This window comes from Rhinolophus ferrumequinum, chromosome 20 (genome assembly GCF_004115265.2).
Source record: "Rhinolophus ferrumequinum isolate MPI-CBG mRhiFer1 chromosome 20, mRhiFer1_v1.p, whole genome shotgun sequence".
Lineage (NCBI taxonomy): Eukaryota > Metazoa > Chordata > Mammalia > Chiroptera > Rhinolophidae > Rhinolophus > Rhinolophus ferrumequinum.
This window is the reverse complement of record NC_046303.1, coordinates 2,678,578-2,705,813: the sequence shown is the minus strand read 5'-3', so window position 1 is coordinate 2,705,813 and position 27,236 is coordinate 2,678,578. Positions and strand designations below refer to the sequence as shown.

General features: G+C 48.2%; 1 protein-coding gene across 4 annotated transcripts in view; it reads left to right on the top strand.

Annotated features, from left to right (window-relative positions):
• The window catches only part of COBL (cordon-bleu WH2 repeat protein), a 185,525-nt gene that overhangs the window by 94,537 nt on the left and 63,752 nt on the right, over positions 1 to 27,236 (top strand). For all 4 annotated transcript variants that reach the window (XM_033088203.1, XM_033088201.1, XM_033088202.1 and 1 more), the window contains exon 7: positions 10,738 to 10,920. In XM_033088203.1, coding sequence (XP_032944094.1) covers positions 10,738 to 10,920 — 183 coding nt within the window. The remainder of the gene's footprint in view (positions 1 to 10,737; positions 10,921 to 27,236) is intronic.

The following is a 27,236-nucleotide window of genomic DNA, read 5'->3' as shown; positions in this document are numbered from 1 at the left end:
TCTAAACTGTTCGAACTGGGAGAGAAATCGTAGGCGGCGGGGGGAGGGGCGCGCTTGTGCTGTGATGCATGTGCCCAAGTGCGTGACTCCTGGGGACTGGGACGCACCTTTCCGTGACCCTCCAGGGGGCACGTTCAGTGCAAGTCCTGTTACTGCTGTTTCGGGGAAATGATCATAATCGTGGTCCTGAGCGCTGCGTATTTGCAGCCCTCTGGCAATCCTTAGGAGAGTACTGCGCTCGCAAGAGGGGGCGGACCCTGGTGTCTCTCAGTGACGCACGGGGGTGGGGATAAGGACCAGCCAATGGCAGAGCGGTGCGGCTGTGGCAGGGAGCCCTGAGGCTCAGCGTTTTGGCAGAGCCTGGTTCAGGGAATGTGAGGTTTGTCTCCGGGCCTTGGAAAAAACGATCCGGAAACAGGGGCTGAGGTTTCTGTGTTAGAATTGCAGTTGCAGACTTGAGTACTTACAATGCTCAGAGATTTTTGATGGCAGAAACGAGTGACCGTGTATATGTGTGTGTATACATGTCACACACGTGCACTCACTGAGTCAGGGGCTGGGGCACTGCAGCAGGGCCTCCCACATACCAGGTGCTGCAGGCAGCTCCCTGCCGGTGGCTCCTCGGCTCACCGCCCTTTGCTGAGAGTCTGGGAAGCTCGCTCCCCTCCCCTCGCCTCTCTGTGCTCTCTTCCACACCTCTTACTGAAACTGCTGGGTGTGGACCTAAGACAGGTGTGGGCTGGACCATAACATCCCTGGTTGGAGAAGGATTCACGCTCCCAGTGGGCGGGTTTCCAGGGAGGGGGCCCAGGAGATTCTGGATGGGCTGTGGAAAGCCAGAGGGTGCAGACGTTGGCCAGGAAAGGCAGGCCAGAACCAAACCTCGCACGTGCTCACAGAATCTCTGGGCCAAGGTCTCAGGAGCAGTGGCTTCTGAGAGGTGATGAAGGCAGTCGGGCTCCAGTGGGCAGGTCAGGAGGCTGCCCCGTCTTGGTAAGAGGGGGGCATTGAAGAGTACCCACAGTTTTCCTCGAAGTTGGTGGAGCTGCCCCTTACAATTCAGCTGGGAGAGAATCGGCTGGTAACAGGAGCCAAAGCAGAGCCTAAGTTCTGAAGGAGCAAGAAAAGAAGAGACGCTGACTGTCCGTTACCTTCTGCTGCCCTCCACCACTCCAACTGCCCCCCACTGTTGTGCTCAATGACCGGCTCAGTGAGGAGAAGGAAGCTTCTGCTGACCCAGGACATGGAGGGCCTTCGGGGCCAGCCGAGAACAGGCTGCGAGAATGTGGTCCAGGGACCCCAGTCTGCCTGGGAAGCGTGCCGTTCGCCTGTCAGTCCCCCGGAGCCCCGGGCTGCTGAGTGCTGACTTTCCTCTGAGTGGCCAAACCCCTCCTCCCCCGCTCATCACCCCATGTCATGTGCTGCTCAGGGACTCCTGGCCTGGACAGAAGGTCTGCCTGTGGATTTGGGGAACAGACGCCCCACTATCTCTCCATCACCCACACAGAAAGACGAGAGCACCACACCTCTCCTAGGATTGCAAGCATATCAACGGCTACATCTGCTTTCCGGTTTTCTCACGGACAGTAAAAACTGTGTGTGGTAACTGTGGTGCTGGTTCGCCTTTCCTCCTGCCTGCTTCACACTGAGCTGGGAAGATTGAACAGGACACCACTGATCTGCATAGATGTCCCCTCCATGTCACCTGTCTTCAGCCGGGATATCTGCGTCTCTTTCACAGGACTCTCCTTCCACCTCTGCTGCTTCCCCGGCCTCTGGGCTGGTGCCACTCCGTGCTCTGGCACCTGCTGCTCCCCTGCTGTCACCTTCCTCCGTCCCCTCTTTTTATTTCCTTAATGGGAGACTATCAGAAGAACTACAGCATCTTAGCGCTGAAGGAGCTGTGGCTAACGAGAAGATTGCAGTGAGAACCTAACGGAACCTGCGAGGGGACCTTCAAGGGGAACTTCACAGTGACCCTGAGATGGGAGCGCCCTGAGGTCCCCTCCCTGTGGCCATGCTGACACCCACTGGATCAGCTGGGTGTCCTTTGCGTCAGGGGTGAGGCTACCGGTCATTTGTCAGTAATAGTAAAAATGACAGTGGAACAGTGTACGGAGGATTTACTTAGATGGGTGCTGTTCAGGGTTTCCCCTGGAAAAACACTGTCATGCACTTTCTGCGTGCTTTTCTGAGAGGAAGGCGGAGGGGTGGCTTTGCAGCTCCTGTGCACTTGTGGCCCGTGGTGTTTGTCACACACCTGGGCACCAGCCACCACAGAGATCGGGCCGGTAAAAATGGTGGTGGCCGACACTTGAAGGCTCTGTCCAAACAGATAAGGACAAATGAGCCACCTCTGACCTGGGCAGTGTGTGTGACGGTTGGGCATGGGGACCCTGGACCGGGGATTCTTATCCTTGACTTTCAAAAGCAGGGGCCCCTGACAGGACGGCCAACATCACACTTACCTAGAGAATGCAAATCCAACCACAGTGCGGTACCACTCCACACCCACTACGATGGCCCAAGTTGTTTTTTTAAAGGAAAACAACAAGTGTTGGCAAGGATGTGGAGAAATTGGAATCGTCATTCATTGCTGGTGGAAAAGTAAAATGGTGCAGCTGCTGCAGAAGACAGTTTGGCCGTTCCTCAAAACGTTAAACAGAAAACGTTACCATATGACCCAGCAGTTCGGCTCCTAGGTGCATTTCCACAGGAACTGCAAACAGGTTTTCAAGCAAACACGTGTTCACAGATGTTCCTAGCAGCTCTAATCGCAGTAGCTAAGAGGTGCATACCACCCAAAGGCCCGTCGGCAGACGAGTGGACAAGCAGAGTGCGGTCCGTCCACACCAAGGCGCCGTGTTTGGCCGTAGCAGGACAGGCAGTCCGGCCGTGTCGCAGCATGGATGAACCCCGATGTCGTGATGCTTGGTGAAAGCAGCCAGACACAAAAACCACGCAGTGTTCGATTCCATTTACACGAAATGTCCAGAGTAGGTAAATCCATAGGTCAGAGGGCAGGCTGGTGGTTGCCGGGGCAGTGAGGGGAAGGGAATGAGAAGTGGCCACTCAGCAAGTACAGGATCTCCTTTTAGGGCGAGGACAAAGTCCTAGACTGGATGGTGGTGATGGCGGGGCAACCTGTGAGTGGACCTCCAGCCTCGGAGCTGTACACTTTCAATGGTTAGGACAGGGCGGTGACATGCAGCTGAGTTTGAGAGCCCCTGCCCCCCAGCCAGCCTGTCTGGCTATCCTATTTACTGGTGTGGCCTTGGCCACCCCTCCCTCTATGCCTCAGTTTCCTTACCTGTAAAATGGGGACCCTATTACACACCTCAGAGAATTATTACAAGGTTCAAATGGGTTAATACATGGAAAATCAATGCCTCCACTCGAGCTTCTTATTATTGTGCAGGCCCGGGGATTAGATTTCCTCCATCCCCAGGTCATCCTTGTTCTCTGGTCCCAGCAGCTGTCAGCTCAGACTTCCTTCTAGGCAAGGAGATCACCCGTCTCTGTGTGCCCAGGACAGTGCCCCAAATGCTGCTGTGCCTGTGTTTTTACCAGTTTGGCGTTTTTCCTAGGCCTCTCGGACAATAGTCCTATTTTGGATAATCAATTTTGTGGTCCCCTCTTCTGTAACTTGGTGTGTCGAGATCACCATGGACCCTAAATCTCTTTGCAGATAAGAGAGGAACATTTTGGATGATGCTTTGGAGAGTTAGTTGGCTCAGTCCAGAGAGAGGCACTCGAACCACAACTGTGTTTCTTGCTTCTTAAAAATGCCATCCTGCTTTTCTTGAAGGTTAATTTTGCTGGCACACAAATCTAATCAGCTGGATTTCTCCACCTAAGGACTCGGTTACCTGGAGTTACTGAGAAGCCTTCCTGATGTGACACTGGTATCAGAAACAACCAGATCTCCTGCGAAGAGACTTGTCATTTTAGTTTTGTTTCTTTACCACGTAGAGTCATCTTGGCAGTCAGCTCTCAGACCTGCCCAATACAGCTTCCAGCAGCGTTCTCATTTCCTTTCCTCGTGGAGCCTGTGGTTTTCATAACATGCTCAGGAGCCTGTTCATAGGAGACACCTGACGTAGCTCGGCAGAATCCATTTGTCTTACGTGTGGCCATGTATGAAATCTTACTCCTGATGAGTTAGAGTAAACTAAACTTACAAGACAGATTCAAAATGTGCTCCCATGGGGATTACAGGAAATTTTGCATGCACGTTTGAGAGGGGAAACTTCTGATTTCTTTGTTATTAGGGTTTGATTGTTTATATGAATTAGAAACTTTTTTCTCCCCAAATTAATTGTACCTCAAATCAGGTGAAATCTCACATTAACCATAGCAGGCCATCACACACACACACACACACACACACACACACACACACACACACACACGTTGTGCAGGTTTAGGTATCATTCTCACAATTCTCAGTCTGGTTTCCCCCCCACCCCCCCGTAAACCCCGCATGCAGCCAGTCCCCTGGTCCCCTTCACTCTTCTAAGCCCTGCCCTTCTAACTACATTGTGTAGTCTGGCTTCCCTTCTGGAACTTACCATTGTCCTGCCTTCCTGTAATGCTCTTCCTTCTCTTTCCTCCTCCACACCCTGCCACACCTGGGTAGTGTCTGCTTGCTCACACAGGGCCCGCTGGGCTTGGAGCTCACCCCCAGCACCCCGCGGGCATGACACACTCCCCACAGACCCGTGGCACAATCCCCGTGGCCTGCCCTGCTCTCCAGTAGGACCACGGCCTTCCTGAGGGAAGGCAGCAACATGATACCTGTGTGAATTGCACGGGTGTTCGTTTCGTTTCCTTTTCATTCCCAAGTTCTCCAGGAATTTCTGGCTTTCTACAATCGCATTATTAAAGTTGCCCAATATCAATAATTGTCATATTCCAAACATTCCAAGGCCTGCTAACAGCCTCGCCTCTGAGACGGTACCCCGGAAAGCTGAAGTCATTGCAGCCCCACCCCACCCCATGGCTTCACTGAGTTTTCTTAAGAGAAAATCAAACCACCAGTTGAATACTCCTTCTTTGCTCATTTTAAGAAAAGCTCCAGCCAGGACAGAAACAATCCAAAATTGTTTTCATGTTTATAACTCTCAGAGACCTTATGGGACGTTGTATTTTGTTGGCTGAAATATCTATCCAGACCAAGTAGCTTCTGCAACTTTTATTCTTCTAAGGAAATGCCATCTCTCTGCCATTCCCATGGGGTCCTGGGCCAAGAGGAGGCTCCGCTCCCACTCGTCTCATATGACAGAAACTAGATTCCTGATTTCCATGACGCGGCCCATCGTGGGGATGAGCTCACGGCAAGCTGGTGTGCCCCGTGCCTCTGGGTTGTCCATTCACTCCGAGTGGCGCAGGTTTCCAAGGTGCCAGCAGACCGCACGCTTTGGCTGAGCTGTCCAGCTTGGAGCGTGTCTGGCAGGCAGTCTGTGCCGAGCACAAGTACAGCAGGCAGCGAGCGGCGTCCCGGGCAGGGAGCTTTGCCTGACGCTCGCCCAGGAGTGTGCCGGCCTCCCCAGAAGTAGAAGCAACATTCTCGCCTTTCTCACCACAAAACGCCAGGGGCTTTGATGGATCTGGGCTGCTCTGCCCAGCAGATCATTCCGGGCGTGGGTAGGGCAGTGGTGTCTGTGTCTCGTGGGGCCTGGTCACGTGGTCCTGCCTTGGATCCCTGCCAAAACCTGTATCAGAAGAGAAGGCGATGTGGAGAACAGGTCTTCCAGATTCCTCTCCCACTTGATTCTTTGACAAAGCATTCAGGCTGGAGAGGGAGGGGGAAGGAAAAAGAAAAACAGAGAAGAAAAGTATTGAAATTGAAGTCTTTCAACAGGGAACAGCATGGTGTGAGGAGAGGTGGCCAGACGGGTTCCTGGCGCTGAGTCGACTCTAATTCCATCCCTAAGGGGTGGAGGCCCCTGAATAGCTCAGCGCAGCGTGCTGGGCCCCGGCTTTCTCACCATTAAAAAAAGATTTAGGTTAAAATTGTCATACCTACTAATTATAATATGCATTTATTTAATTATAACTAATTTTGATTGTTTGATAAGCATAACTTTTTTGAAAGCATATGTGAAAACATTTTAGTTTTCATATTTACTTTCAGTTATGTTTTTAATGACGTAGTTAAATTTTGTACCCTTGAGGACAGTGACATTTAAAAATTTTTTATGTTATTCATCTCGATAGAGCACAGTTATTTGAAAATGATTATTTTAGTGATTTCACTTACATGAAAGCCAAAAATAAATTTTTGTGAAGTAAACATGTTATGCATAAAAAAATTAACAAACAAACCCTCTAAAATCATGCCATCCTAGAAGTATCTGATCTAATTTTGAAGAGTCCATATTGGTAGTACTCTTGGTGGCTGTTTTAGACTATACTCAGGGTAACCAGCATACTTTCCTCAACCTGTAAACAGCAAACTCATCGGAATTCCTCAGTAGCCATGTCAAAAGATCACTCGGAGTTTGGTAGACACGATCACGTGACTGGTCTTCACAAGGCAGGGTCTTCTTTACTGGAACTGACAGCTTTGAGAGATGGGGGAAAATCACACTCCATCCTTGGTTTTTTGGATTCAATTCGTCTTGAGCAGAAGGGTTTCAGTACAGCATCTCCCCGTTTGTCTCTGCGAGCACTTTCTCGTCAGAGGCCCTGCGTCCTCCACTTCGTGGCCTGAAGGCCCAGCCCCGGCCCGAGTGGTGTGATGCGTGCCTGTGAGCTGCACCGATGCCTAAGACTGGAGCAAAGAACACATGTGGCCGTTGTACTCGCGTGGAAGTGTAACGCTGACCTTGGATTTGGTTCCTTGCCCGGTACCGATCCCTGGTCCATTATAAGTGAAGGAGTGGGGAGACAACCGTCTTTCTGCAGTGCTGGGGGCCCCTGCACCACTGTAGGGAAACCCAGGGCTAGTGGAAAGCTGGGCTGTCCCAGCGAGGTCCCTGGTGCTGCAGTACTGTCCCTGACTGGGTTGTAGGCAGAACCGATTCCAGAGGCCAAGGGGAAGGCCACCCCCCCAACTGGGAGCTCGGGGTTTCTCTGCAGCTAGAGTCCTGGGTTCACCCCTGGGTCCTGCAGCTCCCCGTAGAGAAGCTGGCTTGTCCCGCCCAGCAGTGTAGCATTCTTCGGTTACTCTGACAGGACACAATAGGTCCTATTCTGTTCTCCTCTCTTCTGTCCTGTCCTATAGCGCTGCCACTGGGCCTGTGGATGCACAGCGTCTAGTCTTCTCTCCATCTGACAGTCCCTGCAACTGATAGCAGCCTGTCTGGTGCAGGCTTACAGCCTACAGCCTGAGGTCCCCTCAGGTCTGAGACATGAGGGTTGTGACGGCTTTGTCCCCTTTTCTCTCTAAGATCCAATGCATTGCCTTTTCATCAGGAGAAAGACCCCTGAGAAATTCTGGTAAGACTGTGGTAATCAAAACCTGTGCATGTGGGTGCCAACCTTTGGAAAAGAGCATGACTTCTCCCCAACAACAAAAGGACTTGGTAGTTCAAAGAAAATATTATCGACCAGTTTGGATAGGAACAGGAAACCAAATCTTTCTTGCAGGCAAGCCCTGGGCAGTCCCTCTGGAACTTTGCCACTCTGGAGCAGGAAAAAAAAAAAAGCAACCCTGGGACTGGAATGGTAGGAGCTGAGCCAGGCGGTCTTCGCTCCAGGCTGTGTGGACTAAACTCTTGGTTTTCCATTTTATTTACTGTTGATGTGAGTCAGCGTTTTAAAGGCTATCTGATACTTAGTGGTATTTTCCACCCAAGTTGTCCTGTGGGTTGTTTGCTACGTCCTGTGCACAATTTCCAGACGTGGGGAAAGAGGAAGATAGGAGTCAAACCACCAGTAGCCTCCGGGCGGCCAGAGCGTTTTGGCGGACGGTGGGGAATCCCTGCTGGGAGCGGAACTGGGCAGAGGAGCTGACAGACACGCGTGGCGGGTCCCGCGCTCGGCCTGGCTGTGCGTGTGCTGGGTGGTGGGGGCTGTTTGTGGGCTGTGGAGAGCAGGTCTGGGCTAAAAACCCTGTTGTGTCAACATGCGGTTATGTTCCAGAGACAGAGATGATGGGGTGTGAGAAGCCCACTGTCTGGGGTGGCAGGTGTCAGACCCGGACGGGAGGCTGGGACAGGTCAGCTGGGGGCTGCAGGCCTCGTGCTCAGCCCTCTCTCTGGGGTCCCAACGAGGTCATTCTTACCGAGAATACTTACCAGAGAAGAAGGAAGCTCTATGGACACCTCCAATGTGACACACACATGTTAGGTGCTGACTACTTGGACAGGAATGCACTTTACCCATTTTAAAGATGACACGTTCCCACTGTAAGGTCCCTGCCTGTGTGTGTATTGTGGGGGCTGTCAGGAGAGCCGAGGGCGGATCCTTACCTCAAGGAGGTGACAACCTGGGTGTCAGATGCCATGGAGGCAGTAGAATTGCAGATTTAAAACCTGCAATCGATACACAATGGATGGGCTGGAAAGTGCTTTGACGGGGGTCTTCTGCACAGAACTTCAGAAATTGCTCAGGGACATTTAGAGGACAGACGTGAAGTCCTAGCAGTGCCCAGTGATGGTCAGGCACCACAGCTGTGGACAAGAGGACCAGGAAGCTTCAAGTCTGGACAGGGTGGAGTGAGGAGCAGCAGTCCGCGTGGGGTTGTGAAGGGCAGGGTCGTGGGTGTGTGTTTACGGGACCTGAAAGGGGCCCTGCGTGCTCCCAGATAACGATGTGGCACGGTGTATGTCTCTCCCGCGTGTTTCACAAGTTCTCACAACCTTCCACACCACATTTCGCATCTGCTTGCTTTGGGGGGTATAAGCGAGCCAGCCAAGGAAACCCCTCCACAGCTCGAGGTGAATTAGCCAAGCTCCACTCTGATTTGCTTCACTTTACCTTCTAGACCCTCCTTTGTTAAGGAAATCCCCCTTCTGTCTCCTTGGGTCCTCACGCTTGTGATGGAGGTAGATGGAAGGCAGAGGAAATTATAGAACAGAGTTTACTTTGCATTAGCTTGTTTCCATAGTAACAGGTCCAAAGTCTGCAGAGCGCAAGAGTGAGGGGACACATTTATTTTTTTTCTTTACCTTTTTCCATGGGAGCATAAGAGGAGTTGAGAAGTTTTCTGGGTGTCTGGCTATTTCCTGTAGACCCCTCACCTGTTTCCTACGGAAGCTTGCATGTGATGACCAGGTATCAGATACCTTTGATGCTCAGCATCTCACAACGAAGCACGAACTGAAGTAAAATTTACCTTCAGGGGTTGCTTCTAACCTTTGACTTTCATACTTAAGTTCCAGAAAATCTGAGTCTCAAAAATGTTCTCAGCGAACAGAATGACAGTGTCGTAATTGGCAGGACAGAATCGCATCTGAGTCTAAGTACAGGTGACACTGGCTATAGCTGAATGTAGCACATTGATTGTAAATATGCAGAACCAGTTGCCCATGTGAAAGCGTCCCCACGAGTTCGTGATGTAACACGTAGGAATGGAGTTGCCGTCACTCACCCATCCATTCGCTCCTGCAAACGTTGGCTCAGGTGCCCCACACGCCAGGAACTGTTAGGGCTGGGACAAGATGGTGGGTGGCAATGGCAGTACTCACTGCCCCACGGACCCCACGTTTGATGGGGGAGAACCAAACCAATACATAATAACCGTACAGCCAGCTCACACACTCCGTGCTGAGTGCTCTGACGGTCTTTCATAGGTAGTAACCCATGTAGTTCCCATGGTGACTTTGTGCTGTAGGTGCTAGTGTTACCCAGGCGTACGGGAGGTAAACCGAAGCAGAAAATAGTCACGAACCTGGCCCGAGGTCACGCAGCTTATGAATGGCAAAGCCAGGAATCGCACGCAGGCGGCGTGTGTGCGTCATCTGGGGGCTCACCTCTCCCTGCACTGGCCTTGGTGTGGAAGGCTTCCGGGCACCGGGCTGGGGTGCACCGCCGGGCAGAGCAGGGGAGAAGCCGCAGCAGGGCGGCTACGGGCTCCACTGGGTTTGTAATGTGAAATTAGAACGCGACTTCTCTAAACGCTGCTGCACAAACACTCGTAGGACGCTATGAAGCAGACCCGACGGGGAAAGGATTGAAAAGACCTGTGTGCCCTTTGGTCTGCTCCCCAGGGGACATGTAATTAACTGGGTGCTGGGTTGCACTTCATTTTAATTTGCTGTGTGCCTGTCGCTGCCTTCGATCGTCATGTAAATTCTTTGCACCAGTCGTTTGTTCCCACCCTCTGGAAGTTAGAAGGAAGGTGGAGCACTTCTGATGGTGGCAAAGGCGGGGCCTTCTTCTCCGTGAGAAATGCACTTCTTGATCTGTTCATCCTGTTTTTGGCATCTCAGAGCTCGCTCTGATAACAGAGCAAGTTTTAAGGAGACTAGTTCATGCCTCCAGCTTGGTCAAGAACAGTAAATCCTTCCAGCTGGTCAGTGTTGTCTTTGGGGGTTTCACAAGTCGGCCATTCTTTTTGTGATTAAGGAAACAAACCTTATAGCAGGACTCCCGTGTAATGTCGTTTACGATGATTTTCCCAGGAAAGTGAAAATACGGGTTTTGCACAGGCCATTCCATCCTGATGGTGACATGATGACAGTGGGAACCTGGACAGACGGTTGGCCCCCTAGTTTTCAGGTCCGAGGGGTCCTACACAGGGAGGGCGTCTCACAGTGGTGACATTTCGTGTCTGTCTGTCCCCCACAGGGCTGCTTGACGACGCCAAACTCCCCATCGGTGAATTCCCGGTCCATGACGTTGGGTCCATCCCTCTCGCTGAGCAACATCTCGGGGGTGTCGGTCCGGTCGGACATGAAGAAGCGCCGTGCCCCTCCCCCGCCGCCCCTGCTCCGGGCCGGGCCGCCTGCACAAGACAAGGCATCAGAAAAGGTAGGGACCCGGTGGCTCTCGGGTGTGCATCTTTAAGGGCACCATGGAATTCCCTGGAAGTGTTCCGTGTACACTCTGATCCTTTAAATCTGTGGCTTTAGCAAGGAGTGTGTAGGGTGAATAACTGAACTTTATTTACAAGTAAAGAGCTGCCACACTGCTTCAGTTATGGGAGGTAGGAAACTATCTTTGTGCCTTTAGTACTTAAAATCCTATGCGTGTTGATTTAACATTGATTTTTAGCATTGAAATTTTGGGTGTTGTCATGACCACTTGGTGAGAGAACGGTACTGCATGGTCAGGACACTGAGAAACCTGGCGTTGGTAAGACACAGATGGCGCGTGACAGTATATTCACGTTCCGAATAACTCAGGTTCACAGGAAGGAGGAGATTTGGGCAGGTTAAGTTGCTTTCGATGTGATCCAACCCTTGTGTGGGAAGACGTTGTCTTTGCAGAGCCTCCTTTGTTAGTGCTTACCTTAGAGCCACGTCATGCCTTTGCGAGAGCTTGTCATTCATTACACGCTGACCGGGAACCGTCCGTGTCCTCAGCAGCTGGCATCTCCATTTGGACTTCTTTCCTTCGCCTCCTTGCTGGCATCTTAAAACATGATTAGAAATATCAAACTCACTTTCCACAGGGTACGACATGGTTTGACGGTAACTCCTCTTTTCATGGCTTGGACTGTGACACTGTAAAAAATGTGAAGTAATGTGTTTTTCTCCCCCAAAGCTGCCCTTGTTAGGGTGGGCTGTGGCAGGGACAGCGCCCGACGTGGCAGGGTGGGACCTTGCTTTGGGCTGGCATAGACGCCAAGCTCTCCCAGGCAGAGCGGTTTGTGCCCACAGCAGGACCACTGCACACGCTTTCGAACACATTGGGCGACCTGTGAGGTGAACATGAGGGTGTGTGTCCTTCATTAAGCTGCGGCTGTCCCCAAGGCCCTGTGCCCCAGCTTCCTGGCAGACATCACACCACAGGTGGAAAATGGAGCACGTTGGTGTGGAACGTACATGCAAAATGCATCAGCGTGTTAGATGTTTCCTCAAATCAGAAAAGATGTCCTTTTCCAATTTTAATGTGTTTATCCAGAGTGGGTAAAGTCTGCTCGAGTGGGGAAAAGTACAGTAAGTAGAAAATCGGGACTTCTGAATGAAAAATAAATAGTACTGTCTACCCTGCAGAATGAACAGGGTCCCCTCTCAGGCAGTAAAAGCTTTTTACTGAAATCTGCTTTATTTGGCAAAGAATGAGTGGAGAAATTGGCTCACAGAAACCATCTTCTTTTTTGAAGCATATAAGTGGCATATGGGTTACATTTAAGCATTTGCTATGAACATGGTTTGTTTGTTTTTTTTGTTTTTGTTTTGTTTTGTTTTTTTTCTTTTTAAATGAAAGCTATTTTGTTGTTTACTAATTTCTGGGAAAGGAACCCAAAAATGTATTGTCGTCGTCATTGGGGAAGAACGTCAATTCCTTCTTCGTGAACTTCCTTCCATAGAAAGATAAGATGTTTGTTTGGAAAGCCTTATTTCTATGCAACTGTTACCAACACCAATATCCTGAATGAGGAGAGGTTTGTTTTCAAGGACATGACTAGTTTGTAAGAAAATGAGAATGCTTAGGTTTTCACATTTTAAAAGACTTTCTTTCTACCAGCTAGTATTAAAAATTCAGTATTGAGTTATTCAGGTCGTAGGGGTGGAATAATTTCAGTCATCTTCCAGTTTATCTAAAACTTCTTTAAACTGTCACCTTTGTGTCCATATTGGTCATCTGATTATATACTCATCATTTGATCATTAGTATCTGTTATTTCTAAAAGCACTTTTCGAAGAGATTTTTTGATAAAAGAAATGGGTGTTGTCCTCGTTCAAGGCTGCTAGCAGAGAAATGGGTAAGACAGGTCAAGTGACACATTATCTTCCAGGAGATAACACGAGTCTCTGGGTCACACCTGCATTTCTCATCCCAGGATCTTGAATGTGGTTTTAATTCTGTGGAGCATCCAGACAGGAGTAAGTCATTATTTAGCCTAATAATAGGCTAAGTCATTATTTCTCAAACTTGAGGCATCTGAAGCACTTGTGAAAGCACATTTTCCTTGGCTCCGTGATAAGAGTTTCAGATTCAGTAGGTGTGGGCGGGGCCTGAGGATTTGCATTTCGAGATGTGCCCGGGTGAACCCCACTTTGAGAACCACCACTCCATAGACTGCAACCGCCCTGATCTGCCCTATCTGAATTTGGACCAATCACCTGTGAGAGCGGGTCTCAGTATAAATATTTTTTGTAGATGTGGAGAGTTTCTTCAGTAGAAGAAAGTTACCTAAAAATGAAGTAATCTGTGCTGTGCAATGTACGGTTAGCTGAGGCCTACAGTTGTATGTTAAGATAAAGCAATGGCTCTCCCTTCTCTCTGGGACCCAGGGGACACTCCTGTGAGGGGAAAGAGGAATTGCCGGCTGTGGGAGGACCTTTCTTAGTTTTTCATCTCCCCGTTCCGCACTGCCCTCTCCCACTTTGCTCTAGGCCGAGATGGCCTCCCGCTTGTCCTTGGCCCCGATTAATGGCTAGAATTCTTGCTGCACCTGTGTTTGGGTCAAAGCCCCCCTTTGTATAACAAGTCTTAGCGACCTGTCTCCAAGGAGACTGATGGAAGTGAAAAAACACTGATTTCAGAAGTTTTGCTCACGGAGCCAACTTACAAATGGCAGCAACTCAGGACAATACCTGCAAAATGTGCTCACCTTGAAGGGAAAAGAAGTGAAAGGAACCCCAAGAAGTGGGGGCCTCTGCCCAATGCCAGAACTGGAAACGGCCCTGGAAACGGAGTCAGCGTGCCCTGCAGAGCCTGGCTGCCACTACAGGACACGGCCCCCGGGGCCTGGTCCACCTCTGAGCAGGGCGCTGCACGTCACAGCTTCCCTGTCCTGATGAGAAAGAGCCGGGTGGCAGGAAGGTGCAGGTGGCACAGACACCGAGCGGCCGCCGGGCCCTGAAGGCCGAGGGAAGGGTCAGGAGCAATGGTGCGGCCGCAGGCTGGACCTGCCACGAGTGCATTTGTTGTCTGTGACAGGGGCACAGACCCTCACGCAGGCAGGAGATGAAACGGGAGGATGCGAACGGATGCGCACACGACCCCTGCGTCCCCTCCCGACCTTCCTACCCTCTCTGTGTTCAGTACCTTTCTGTGGGGGCAGGTTTCCCTCCCTTGCTCTCGGTGTATCCTGTTAAATTCCCTTTAGTCAGTTTAGTGTCCCAATATCTCTTAACCATGCTTCTTCAAAATACACACACACGTGTGTATGTGTGTGTGTGTGTGTGTGTGTGTATCACACTTTATTCACCATTTGTCTGATTTAACCCCCACAACCATCCTGGCATGTTGGCTGGTTATGATATCCCTTCTTCAGCTGAGTTGGGAAAACTGAGTCTCAAACCAGGCTTCAGGGCCCGTCAGGGACCATGCAGCCGATTCCAGCCCAGCTCTGCGTCCTCCAGGTCCACTGGTACCGTCCCGCTCGCTGCCCTCCTAACCGGAGAGGCCAGGACCATCCCTTCTCCACCTGCAGAAGCAGAACAGAGACACAAAGCTGGGTTTAGAGATGGGACACCTTCCCTCGGTGAGTTTGCAAGAGACGAAAACAAACCGTGGTGAGGAAGAGGGTATCGCATCCAGGTGGGGTTCCTATGTATTTATTCCTCTGGCACTGAGCTCAGAGTTTGAATATACTTCAACTCACACTCCCTGGCTCGCGGCCAGGACTCTTCCGGGTGTGGCAGAAGCCTTCCCACGTCCGCCTCTGCTACCTGGAACAGCACATGCTGGTGACCGAGGGCCCCACTCCTTTCCACTTGGCAGTGTCGTCCCTCCTGGGAAGGTCCAGAGCAGAGCAGGGTGGCACTTTGTGTCGGGCGTCTTTCCCGCCCAGGAGCTGAATGACCCGGGTCACCCTTCCGCCCTCCAGGTTCCCTGCAGTGAAGCCCCTAATCCTCCTGTCGCCCAGCAGCCCTTCCTCCTGCGCTGACAGGAAGGGCGGTCCCGTCCCACGCTGTCCCCTGCCAGACCTTTTGGTCTCTTCTATGTTTGTTTCTGGGCCTGTTATGGATGTTTCTTTCTTTGGGAAATTCAGAAGTCTTACTAGAACGAAAGACATTTCAAGCACCCTCTCCCCCAACAGCACTCCCACCCCCACTTTTTTTGTTCCAAGCAGGATGCAACAAGTGACTTCCTGTGAAAAGAAAATGTGTTTTCCTCACTGCACCCTCCCCTTTAGCAGAGTACAAACTCTCTTTGCTGTTTTCCCTGCTATTTTGGTTTCCTTCAAGATACAAACAGAACTGCTTCCTCAGACAGAGGCCACCTTGCGCTTTCTGGTTGTAGACGGCGGTCCAACTCACTCAGGGGCCACACGTCACCCTTTCATAGCTTCTGTCTCTTTCTCTTAGGGTGACGGGCCATTCCGAGACACCGTGACTCAGAATGCATTGTACTACATTTGTGATTTTCCAGTTTGGTGTCTTTGTAGTGACAACTCACGTTTTCAGTTCTTCTCAGAGCAGAGGGTAGTAACATGACACTACGTAAAGGGACCACCGGTGACAAAGTTCAGTAAGAACCATAGCCCCCATCTCCTGTCCCCACAGCATCGAGCACACGCAGCTTGTAATTGTCATTCACTTGGCTAAGTCCCTACCTTGGGACAGTGACTTGTTCCCCACTATGCCCCTGGTCCCCAGCACAATACCTGGCATGCAGTGGACCCTGAAGGGTATTTCATGAACAGATATAAATAAAGGCTCAATGACAAAACAGCTAAGGAGAGCCATGGAGACCACGAACCTTATTAACTTCAGTCTTCATAAATGACTCGTCGTCCATCAGAGGGAGGTCTCTGGTGACACACACAGGGAGCGTGGCCTGGTGTTGATCAGTGGCTCATGGAGTGCGGGAGGCTTAGGTGGATGGAGGGAAAATAGGTGGGGGGACGGGTGCTGTCAGGATCCTGAGTGACTTGATAAGCTGGGCAGATGTCAGTCAGATAACTTCCCGGGTAGGGGGTGTTCAGGCTGAGTCAGGGTCTCTAGTGGCCCCTGCGCTCCACATGCCGGAGGCCCCGTATAAGAGGAACCCCGTCCCCAGGTCCCATCCAGTCTCCTGCATATGCCCCAATCCACAGCTGACCCTGGGGCACCTAGATTTCCAAGGCAAGAATGGGGGTGCCTTGGTAAAGACTGCAGGCGTTTTGGCAGTGCCGGCGGTCAGTTGAGGCGGTGGAGTGTTCATGACGGGCTTAGCCTACAGCAGCAGAAGTGTGACGATCGATCAGGGTGACGTGGCACTGGTCCCACTCAGTGCTAGTCTGGTCCTGGACTGACTGTGTGTCAACACCATATTAGAAGAGAAAAAACAAAACAAAACACTAAGGATTCTCAGAAGAGAGCATTCTGGGAATTGAAGAGACAGGAAGTTGCTGTCCCTTATTTTAAAAATAGCAGAAATGAGAATATTTTAGCTGAGAAAAATAAGCTGTCACTGAGGCTCAACATCTCTGGGCAGATGTTTCGGTTCCTACCCTGACACGGGGCTACGCTGTATTTCTCCAAAGGGCAGGGCAGGGACCAGTGTGTGGACATCCTAGAAACGTTTACTTTAGTTGAATATAGGAAAGAATTTTCTGTCAGGCAGAGTTGGGTGAGAGAGTAATGATTGTGGGCACAGAGTCAGAGTCAGTGTTTGCTTATATCATCTTCTAGCAAGATCATCTTACACATCTTACATCATCTTACACTGTCATCTGCATCATCTTACACTGTCGTACCCACTCTTGGGGGAACTGTGGTCCCATTTTATAGATGGCAGGGCACACACGGTTAAGTGATTTGCTCAGGGTCACCACAGTGAGTAGAACTAAACAGCAAAGTAGGATCATGGTGTTGGGGAAAGTCCGTGTACGATCCACAGTCTGAATTTTCGCCCAGCACACTCACTGCCTGCTAGCATATGGTAAGGGCGTGCTGGTCTGCTAGGGCTGCCATCACAAAGTACCAGTCTGGGAGGCTTAAGCAACAGCAAGTGCTTTTCTCACAACTCTGGAGGCTACAAGCCCACCATCGAAGTGTTGGCAGTTGTAATATTGTGATTTATAAAACTTTTCCTAAAGGATGGGAGCAACAAAGGTGGCTTTTCTTATGTTAATGAGGTGAGTTTTGAAAAGCCCCTAAATACTGGGCTGGTTGCAGGGGAGCCAACCCTGTGATTGGAAGGTGGGAACTTTCAGGCCCATCCCTGACCCCCAGGGAGGGGAGAAGAGCTGGAGCTTGAATCAGCCACCAGTGACCAATGATTTAACCAGTCCTGCCTATGTAAGGAAGCCTCCATACAAATCCAAAAGGAGAGCTTCCAGGTTGGTGGACACATGGAGACTTGGGGGAGTGGCTTGCTGGGCGAGGGTATGGAAGCTCCGTGCCTATTCCCCGTGCCTTGCCCTAAGTGTCTCTTCCATCTTGCTGTTCCTGAGTTATGTTCTTTGATAATAACCCAATAATCTGGTAAGTAAAATGTTCCTCTGAGTTCTGTGAGCCATTCTAGCAAACTAATCAAACACAAGGAGAGGTCATGGGAATCCCAATTTATAGCCCGTCTAGCCAGCTGGTCAGAAGCACAGGGGATACCCTGAACTGGTAATACATGCCTGATGTGTTTGTGTGAGGAGGGCAGTCTTGCAGGACTGAGCCCTTCACCTGTGGAGCCTGATGCCATCTCTCTGTGAGGAGATAGTGTCAGGATGGAGTTGAATGGTAGGACCCCCAGCTGGTGTCCGAGGCAGATGCTCAGCAAGGCTGCTTTCTCCTGAGGCCTCTTCTCTGCGCTTGTAGACGGCCGCCTTTTCGCTGTCTCGCATGGCCGCACCTGTGTGTGTATCCTTCGGTCTCGTCCTCTTCTATGAGGAAGGCAGTGCTGGCGGATGGAGTAGGGCCACCCTAATGGCCTTGTTTCACCTTAATCACCTCCTAAAGGCCCTAAATCCACACACGGTCACATTCCGAGGTCCTGGGGGTGAAGGCTTCAGCGTGTGCACTTAGGGGACAGAATTCAGTCTGTAACAAAGTCTCTGTTTATGTGCGAAGCAATGTTCTTGGCCATGAGGAATTCAAGGACGAATCCTTTCAGTCCCTTCAAAGCCCTCAATATTTGACTGGAGCAGACAATTTCTGCCCCCCCCAGTACCAGACAATGGCCTTTGCATGGGTAGACAATGCAGAATGGGTCTAAGCCACCAGCAGTGATCCACCCATGGAAGTTCCTTCTTGCAGCCTTGCTTTTTATGATCCCCCTAACCCCCATTTCAGATCGGATCAGGGGCCAGAGACTGGACTGGTGAAGGTGTCACTTGTAAATTCTTTCCAGGTCGGTAGCATGCAGGTCATGGATTGAGTCCTGGGGGAGAAAGATTACATTCTGGCCAGTAGTGTTTTCATCGTTAAGTCACTTAGAGATGGAAGCCCCTGTGCCAGACCAGCAAAATCACTCCCCATGGCTGTTGGGCAGAGAAGAGCTTCATCCAATCCTCAGCCAACTGGGCCCAAGGTCAGAATAAGGACAGCTATAATGACCCCACAGTGGTTCAGTTCTTGTTGTGTTTCAGGTGCTATGCAAAGACCTGTGTACATCATGTCCTTTAAGTTAATCTCTACAGTACGCTCATGAAGTAGGTACCATTCTTACTTCCATCACACCAGTGCGAACACCAAGGTTTGCTGAAGGCAGGGAGGTCACAGGGCTGCCGACCTTTCCTGCAGGCAGCTGTCATGCATGGGTGCTGACTGGAATCAGAGGGAACCCTGGGGCCATCGGGTGGCAGCATGCAGGACTAGGAGATATTCAAGCCTGAATCTCTGCTCTGCAACTTGTGCAGGAGATGACGTGGGTCAGGTGGGAGCTGTGGCGGTGGGTAACGCCCTGTCTGCTCCCTCATCTCCTTCAAGGCAGAGGTTCTCAAACGGAGAGAACGTTGGACATGGAAGAGCTTACTTGTTTACTCGTCACTGACCGGGAAGTCATGTGTTTACTATTGGAGAATCAAAACTCCAAGCTAAAAAAATAATTCTGAGAATCTCCTTGAAGGAAGAAAAGACTCATGCATGGCCCGTGACACCTAGGAGAGCAGTTTCCTAATGCGCCAGGTTCATGGAGCTCTTCTCAACAGCCCGTCTTGCTTGTCATGGAAGGAATTCTGCAGCTGAAACATCTGACAGAATCAGGATGGAATCAGTTCACCTCCATATTGGACCTTTGTCAAGGAAATCCAGCCAAACTGGCGAGCTAGTGCTGAGGACGCTAGGCTATGGTCCTGTATAAAACTGCTGTCTAGACACAACAACTAAACAAACTGTCTAGACACGACAACTAAACAAACTGTCTAGACACGACAACTAAACAAAGAGTTCTTTTCGCCTGGCTTGCCAGTACCAAAGATATGTAAACTTGACGCGTCCGACACCCAGGCTGAACGATAAACTACATTAAAAGAAATAAAGTGCCCAGCCACTAGGGCAGGCGTGGCTGCACACCCTGTAAATATATGTACTGATGCAGCTTGGGTGTGGATATCTGCTGATTTTGAGATGCCTCCTGTATTTTTTGGCTCTAGCTAATCTCCAAAAATCTGCTTATCTGCTCATATAATATATTACAGGGTCTCCAAAGTCTTGACAGGAATGAGGGGTAAACAAGAGGCTCTGTGTCAAGTTCTTTTGGACTGAGCCATCTGCCTTTGAGACTACATTTCTCAAAAACAGTCATGTCATTTCATCTTCGAATGTTCCAGATATAAAGTATACCTGCCTGCTTAGTAAACAAACAAAACGAGAGCAGAATGAAATGATGGATGTGCATGAACTCTTTTGCAATACACAGCCAAGGATCGGTTTTGTTTATGTCCTGAAATATGGAAAAGCAAATATGAAATTTATTACGGTACAGAATGCTCTCTGAAAAGGTTGGAGGAAACGGAGATGCTGAGGAGGTCATCCCTGGGATTTGGGATGTTTCCTTTTTCCCTGGTTGTGGCCAAAGCGAGGACTGCATTGTGTTCAGGACAAGTCCTGTTCATTCGCCAACACAAACAGCCATGGGAACCTGTGGGGTCCCTTGCGGAGCCTGTGCAAACAGTCGGCTGCAAAGGAACTTCCTCGGGTGCAGATAACAGGGTGCTCAGTAATCAGAGTTTGCAGGGAAAGGAAATGGGAGCTATTTAAGTAAGTTGTTTCCCATCTACGATCTGTATGGATCCTTTCCTCCCTGACACTTCCAGCCAAAGAAGCAAGTGTTTGTTTGAAGATTAGATTCTTACATATTTTTAGCTCTCATTAGAGCATGACATTTTATGGAGGCCGCTGATAAAATCAAAATGAAAAGTGAGCTTGCCACTTTTCTACACATTGACTCTTGGTGACACAGAGGAAATGAAAATCTCGGCTTCATATTATAGAGTCCCACTGTTTAAATATCCACTGTTTAAGTATGTTGTTCATACCCTTGGACTCTGTTATTTTTGTCACTTTGATTTGGTCTGCCGCTCATGTCGACAGGCAGTGTGTTTCACTGGAAAGCGCAACTGGTGAAAGTGTGGTTTCACTTTTCACCTTACACGTTGCTTCTTTGCATCCAAGTGGTTTTAGGGTTCTTTCCAATCACCGTGATAATCAACAGTCAGAAGAGTAGGTTTTCTCATTGTCACCTTCATCTTTCGAAACGTGTGATCCATTCCTCAACCAAACGCAACTTTAGTCTCTGTGAAGCTTTTACTGCTTCACCGGGACACACTCAACAGAGTGAGAAAGCAACCTACAAAATGGGAGAAAATATTTGCAAATCATATAGCCAATGAGGGATTAATAGCCTGAACACATAGAGAACTCCTGAAACTCAACAGCAACAGAAAGTAAACAACCTGATTGAAAATGGGCAAAGGACTTGAATAGACATTTCTCTAAAGAAAATGTACAAAGGGCCAATAAGCCCCTGAGAAGATGCTCAACATCACTAATCACTAAGGAAATGCAAAGCAAACCACAACGCGATGCCGTCTCACTCACATCTGTTAGGCTTCAGATGGCTGCTATAAAAATAAATAAAAAGGACAGTGTGGTCAAGGGTGTAGACAAATGAGAACCCTTGTGCACTGTTGGTGGGATGTAAATTGGTGCAGCCACTATGGAAAACAGTGTGGAGGCTACTCAAGAAATTAAAACTAGAGCCACCTTATGACCCAGCAATTCCACTTCTGGGTACTTATCCAAAGGAAGTGAAATCAGGACATTGAAGAGATTCTGCACCCCCGTGTTCACTGCAGCATTAGTCACAAGAGCCAAGCCACAGAAACAGCCTAAGTGTCCACCGATGGATGAACAATTAAGAAAGGTAGTGTATATACACAGTGGAATATTATTCAGCCAAAAAAAAGAAGGAAATTCCACCATTTACAACAACATTGATGAACCTGGAGGGCATTATACTAAGTAAAATTACTCAGATAGAGAAGGGCAAATACTGTATGATCTCACTTATATGTGGAATCCGAAAACAAAAACAAAACAAAAAAAACTGATAGAAACAGAAGATTGGTGGTTGCCCAGGGTGGGATGGGGAAATGAGTGAAGTGGGTCAAAAGGTATAAACCTCCAGCTGTAAAATGAAGAATTTCTGGGGATGTGAAGTGCAGAATGACGATTATAGTTAACAATACTGCATTACATACTTGAAAGTTGCTAAAAGAGCAGAATTTAAATGTTCTCACGAAAAGAAGTAGCTGTGAATTTATGGATGTGTTATCGTGGTGATCATTTCACAATATGTATGGGTATCAAACCATCATGTTGTGCACCTTAAGTTTACACAGTGCTGTATGTAAATTATATTCTCAATAAAGTTCGAAAAAGTGACCTAAGTCAAAGAAGTAACGACGGAAATTAGAAACTACTTTTAATAAAAAATTTGAATAAAAATATAACATTAAAGTTTGTGGGATGCAGCTGCAGAAATGCTTATAGAAAACTTTATAACTTTAATGTTTGTATTAGGAAAGAAAAAAATGTTAAAAAACAAATATTTAAGGTGATATCTTAAGATACTAGAAAAAAATGGAATGAAATAAACCTAAAGGGGGAAAAAAAGACATATACAGCATAAAGAACATAAATCAATCAAACCCAAAGCAAAGAGATAATAGAGATAATTGAAATGAACATTTCAACCAGATTATCAATTCACATCTAGATTGATCTAAGGAAATGTGACAGAGCACAAATGACCAGTATAAGGAATGAAAGACAACTTATTAATGTGACTCTATAAACATTTTAAAAAATAAGGAAATGGTATAATCTTTATACCAACAGTTTTGAAAACTTAGATGAAATGGACAAATTCATTACAAAATACAACTTACCAAAATTGGCATAAGCTGAAATAAAAAATCCGACGAGTCCACTGAGTACTGTGGTGCTGGCAGTCGCAGTGATTCTTTACCCTTAGTACATACATGCAGTCATTATGTATGCGTAGTATATACATCCGTTCGTTATGTATATACACTGTGAACATTCGCTCATTGTGTATATACAGCATGCACATTCACTCATTGTGGATATACGATATATGCATTCATTTATTATATATACATAGTATATATATTCATTCGTGATGTATACACAGTACATACATTCATTCATTGTATATATTTACAGTATGTGCATTCATGATATGTATACAGTGTGTACATTCACTCATTGTGGATACACAGTATGTACATCCATTCATTATGTATATACAGTATGTACATTCGTTCATTGTGTATATAGAGTATATACGTCTATTCATTGTGTATATACAGTACATACATTCATTCGTTCCACCAGGTGTTTTGAGTGCCTACTGTATGCTACAGGGAGGTAGCTAAAATGCTCCAGGGAGCCAGTGTTGGCAGATAGAAAAGAAACAAGTTAACAAATACAAGGAATTTTTTCAGCTATAAGTGAGTACGGAGGTCCCGCCGTATTCATGGGGGATGCATTCTAAGACCCTCAGTGGAATCCTAAAACCAGACTGTGCCAAATTCCACATATACTACGCTTTTTCCTACATGTATGTGTACATACCTATGATAAAGTTTCATTGACAAATTAGGCACAGTAGGAGAACGAGAGTCATTGTTAATAATCAAATAGAACAGTTACAACCATGCACTGTAATAAATCCGTGTGAACCTGGTCTCTGTCGCTCCAAGTGTCTCATTGTGCTGCACTCACCTTTCCGCTTCAAGGGACTCCTTACGGCTTCTCAGTAGCACATCTGAACTGCCAGAACTGCTACTCTTGTGCTTTGGGGCCCTTATTCAGTAAAATAAGTGTGCCTTGAACACAAGCTCCACGGCCGTTGATCTGACAACTGAGATGGCCACTAAGTGGCTAACGGACGGGAAGTGAGTGTAGTGTGGCTGTGCTGGACAAAGGGGTGATTGGCGGTGTGGATGCGACAGAGGGGGAGGCTGTGAGATTTCATCACACTCCTTAGCATGGCGAGCAATTCAAAACTTATGAATTGTTTTCTGGAATTTTCCATTTACTATTTCTGGACCACAGTCGACCGTGGGCGCCTGAAACCACAGCAAGCCAAACGGGGTGAGGACTGCTGCACGGGTTCCAGCTGTAAGTGACATGACTGAGAGTGAGGTGATAGGGTGGCTGCTTAGATTCTGAAGTGGGAGAACAGCTCTCGGAGCCAAGAGCTCTATGCTGAGGAGGAACTGGCCGTGTGACATCCTGGAGCAGCAAATGCCAGGCAGAAAGACGCCTATTGTACAGGCTCTCAGTCGGGCACCCTTGCACTCAGGCTCTGAGAATGGTTGTAAGAAAAGTTCCAGGTTCATCTTAGCAGTCTGATTTTTTGGTCGTGTATTAGATGAAAGACAAGCAAGGGGACCCTGTGTGTCTTTATCGATAGTCTTTTCTTGCACGTCTGTAATAAAAATGAACTTCAAAAAGTTATTTCTGCAGCAAGAGAACTTAGTCTATACATCGAAGTCTCACTGTACCTGGTGGTGTTTAATGGTTGTGTATGTGTTGGTGCAGACTCAGTTCTGGGAACATTGTTTACATGGGACAGTCTGTGTCATGGTAGATGGCGCTCTTGGCTGCATTTATTTCCTTCAAGCTGGAAAATTCATTATAACTAAACAGTCCTGAGATGTATGCCCTCAGGGTCCCTGCAGAAGGACTTCTGGCACATTGTGGTGCCATGTTAGTGCAGGTAACATATGGATGCTCTTGGAATTTCAATAAAAACCTTATGCAACACTGTCCAGATTTTTCCAGCCTTATAGAAACAGCTGGCTAACTGTGGTTTCTTTGATTATTTAAACTTTTCTCCTAAGTGGGAGGTTTTTGTTTGGGAAAAAAAAATTATGTTAATTGCCCAATTCCAACACTTATTGTTTCTGCATTTGGAATAGATGGGAACCAGCACTTAAGTGTGGGTACCGGTGACAAGGGACAGAACATCGGGGTGGGGTCTGCTCGCACTGGTGCACTGGCCTTGTGGGACTGGCCCTTGGGCGAGGGGCGCCCTGTGTGGCCCGTCACAGTGCTGTTGTGCAAAGCCCACATCCGTGCCTCACTTTCCAATCCGCTCCCTGTGGACGGCAGGACGGGGGTCTCCTCTGGAGACCCGGAGTCGAGGTCTTAGATCTTTTGCAACAATTGAGAGTGTGGGCCACACCCTCTAATTGGCAGTGAGGAGAGGATCAGACAGAATAGCCTGGAAGACACACACAGTGGCCGGGGCTGCTCTTGGCATCTTGTGTGGCCTTCGACAAAGCAGGGCAGGAGTGATCCGAGCGAGTGGGTTTAGGTCACATGGAAACGGTTCAGCTCAGTCGTAGACTCCTGATTAGCTTTAGACGATTCACATAAAACAGGCAATCTTAGGTTTTATGAAGAGAATCACACTTCACTCCCCCAAGTTCAAGTTTGTTTCATATTTCTAGTAAACCAAAACATTAAGTACTAAGAACAGGGAATCACGTATTTTCTGATATGGAGGAGAAATTACTCCAAATGATATTGAAAAGGACTGATTTCTTTGTAAAGGACTCATTCAACCATAGAAAATGTCTTTTTTTTCAAAATCTATTGTTTTGGTGAATATAATCACAACAAAAGAAGCAGAGTATTCTTTTGTGTGGTTCTTTGTGTGTTTCTGTTTAGCCTTTTGTGTTTACCAAGGAACAGAGTGTTAAGGCACCACGTCCGTCATTTTAATGCATGGAATTGGGTGACACTAAAATCTTCTAGTCACTGAAATACTAACAAAGAATGTTTTGTCAGAGAAGATAGAAGATTTTTGGAGAGAGATTAGACAAAAGTAAGACTATGGTTTCTTAATGGAAACTTTATAAATAATACCAATGGTAGTTCATAAAAGTGTTTACTTTTCAGTACATAGTTCTAATAGCCCACAGACTAATAAAGCCTGATTAAGTCTTTAGTATTTATGGGGTTCACATTTTATTTCTTTCAGATATTCTGCATACAATAAGTCCTCATTTAATGTCAATGTCAAATGTCTGTGACTTTAAGCAAAGTGACGTATAACAAATCCAATTTTAGTGTAGGCTAATTGATCTAAATAAGAGTTAAGTTTTTAGGGCATCTCATCAGCGTTACAACAAAACACACTGAAAGAAACTGCATTAATTGAGGACCTGCTGCATTGGTTTGCACTGGACATTTCCGGTCAAGCTTAAGAATACTGCTGAAATCTTGGTCCTAAAATCAACAAAACTTATGATAAAGCTTAGAGGCTCCACATGAGCTGTCACCGCAGGGAAAGTCTGTCCCAGGAGCAGGAACCGATGTGTCCCCGAGAAATGAGCACAGAGCACATGCATTCCACACCCCAGATCTATGCCAAAGGGTCTCCATCATTCCTGGAAGAAAGTTGGGATGCCTGGGTTTCCCGCATCTAACAGCTGGACTGCGACATTAAGAGTCATTGCACTTGTTGGAGTTTTGGGGTTTGATTGTGGGACATGCTGTGAGACACAGAATGCTTGGGGCGTGGTGTCTGGGGACTGTAGGCAGCTGTTGGCAGAGAGATGCACACGCTTATTATGTTCAGGACATCTGGACGAGGGTGACTGAAGCTGATGAGGAACTTGTTTGGGACGTGCCTAACGGTGCCTCAGTGCACGTGATGTTTACCTGGGCCCTGGACACGCGTGTTTTCCTGCAAGGGCTCCTCACATGGGCTGTGAGACAGTACAGAAAGGCACAAAGGAAGTGCTCCCTGGGCACGACCTCGATGAGGGAGGGTCACGGCGCCGGGTCAGCTCTAGCAAGCAACACGGAGAAACTTCCTGAAAGGCCTGGCCAGCAGCAGTGGATACTGGAACTTACACGGCCCCGGGAACCATAGGAAGTTTGTGGGCATGCAGAGCGGCTTGTGTAGGTCTGGGTCGCCTGGGGAGGCCATTTCATATTTGTAAGTAATTCATATTTACATGTTAATAACAAACTGTATATTTTTAAAGGACCCATTTCTTAAGAATTCTCTGCAGTTCTTGCTTCCAACTTTAGGGGTAAAAGAACTAAGCCACAGAAAAGCAGACCAAACTTCCTCGATGACAACTGGAATAACAGTGCTTCTGTGTAACAAGGATAATTACTCGGTGTGCAGGGTACACTTTTTAACATACATAGACTTTAATTTTTAGAACAGTTTGAGGTTACAGCCAAAGTGAGAAGAAGGGATTGAGAGTTCCCGTGCCCCCCACGGACCCCACACTCTCAGCCTCCTGTTATCACCACCCCCCACGAGAGTAGTAGGTCCATTTGTTACAACTGGTGAACCTACGTTAATACGTCCCTGTCACCCAAAGTGCATGGCTGACCTTAGGGTTTTTGGTGTTGGACATTCTGTGGGTGTGGACGGCTGTGCAATGACACGGATCCCCATTCTGGTATCGTACGGGGTGTTTTCCCTGCCCTAAAAGTCCTCGGAGCTCTGCCTCTTCATCCCTCCCCTGCAACGCCCGATCTCCATGGTTCTGCCTTTTCCAGAAGTCACATAGTTGGGATCATACAATAGGTAGCCTTTGTAAGTTGGCTCTGTCACTTAGGAATATGCATTTATCTTTCCTCCGGGTCTTTTCATGGCTTGGTAGCTCATTTCTTTTAGCTCTGAGTATGATTCTGTTGTCTGGCTGGGCCACAGGTGATTGATACACGCATTTCCTGAAGGACATCGCG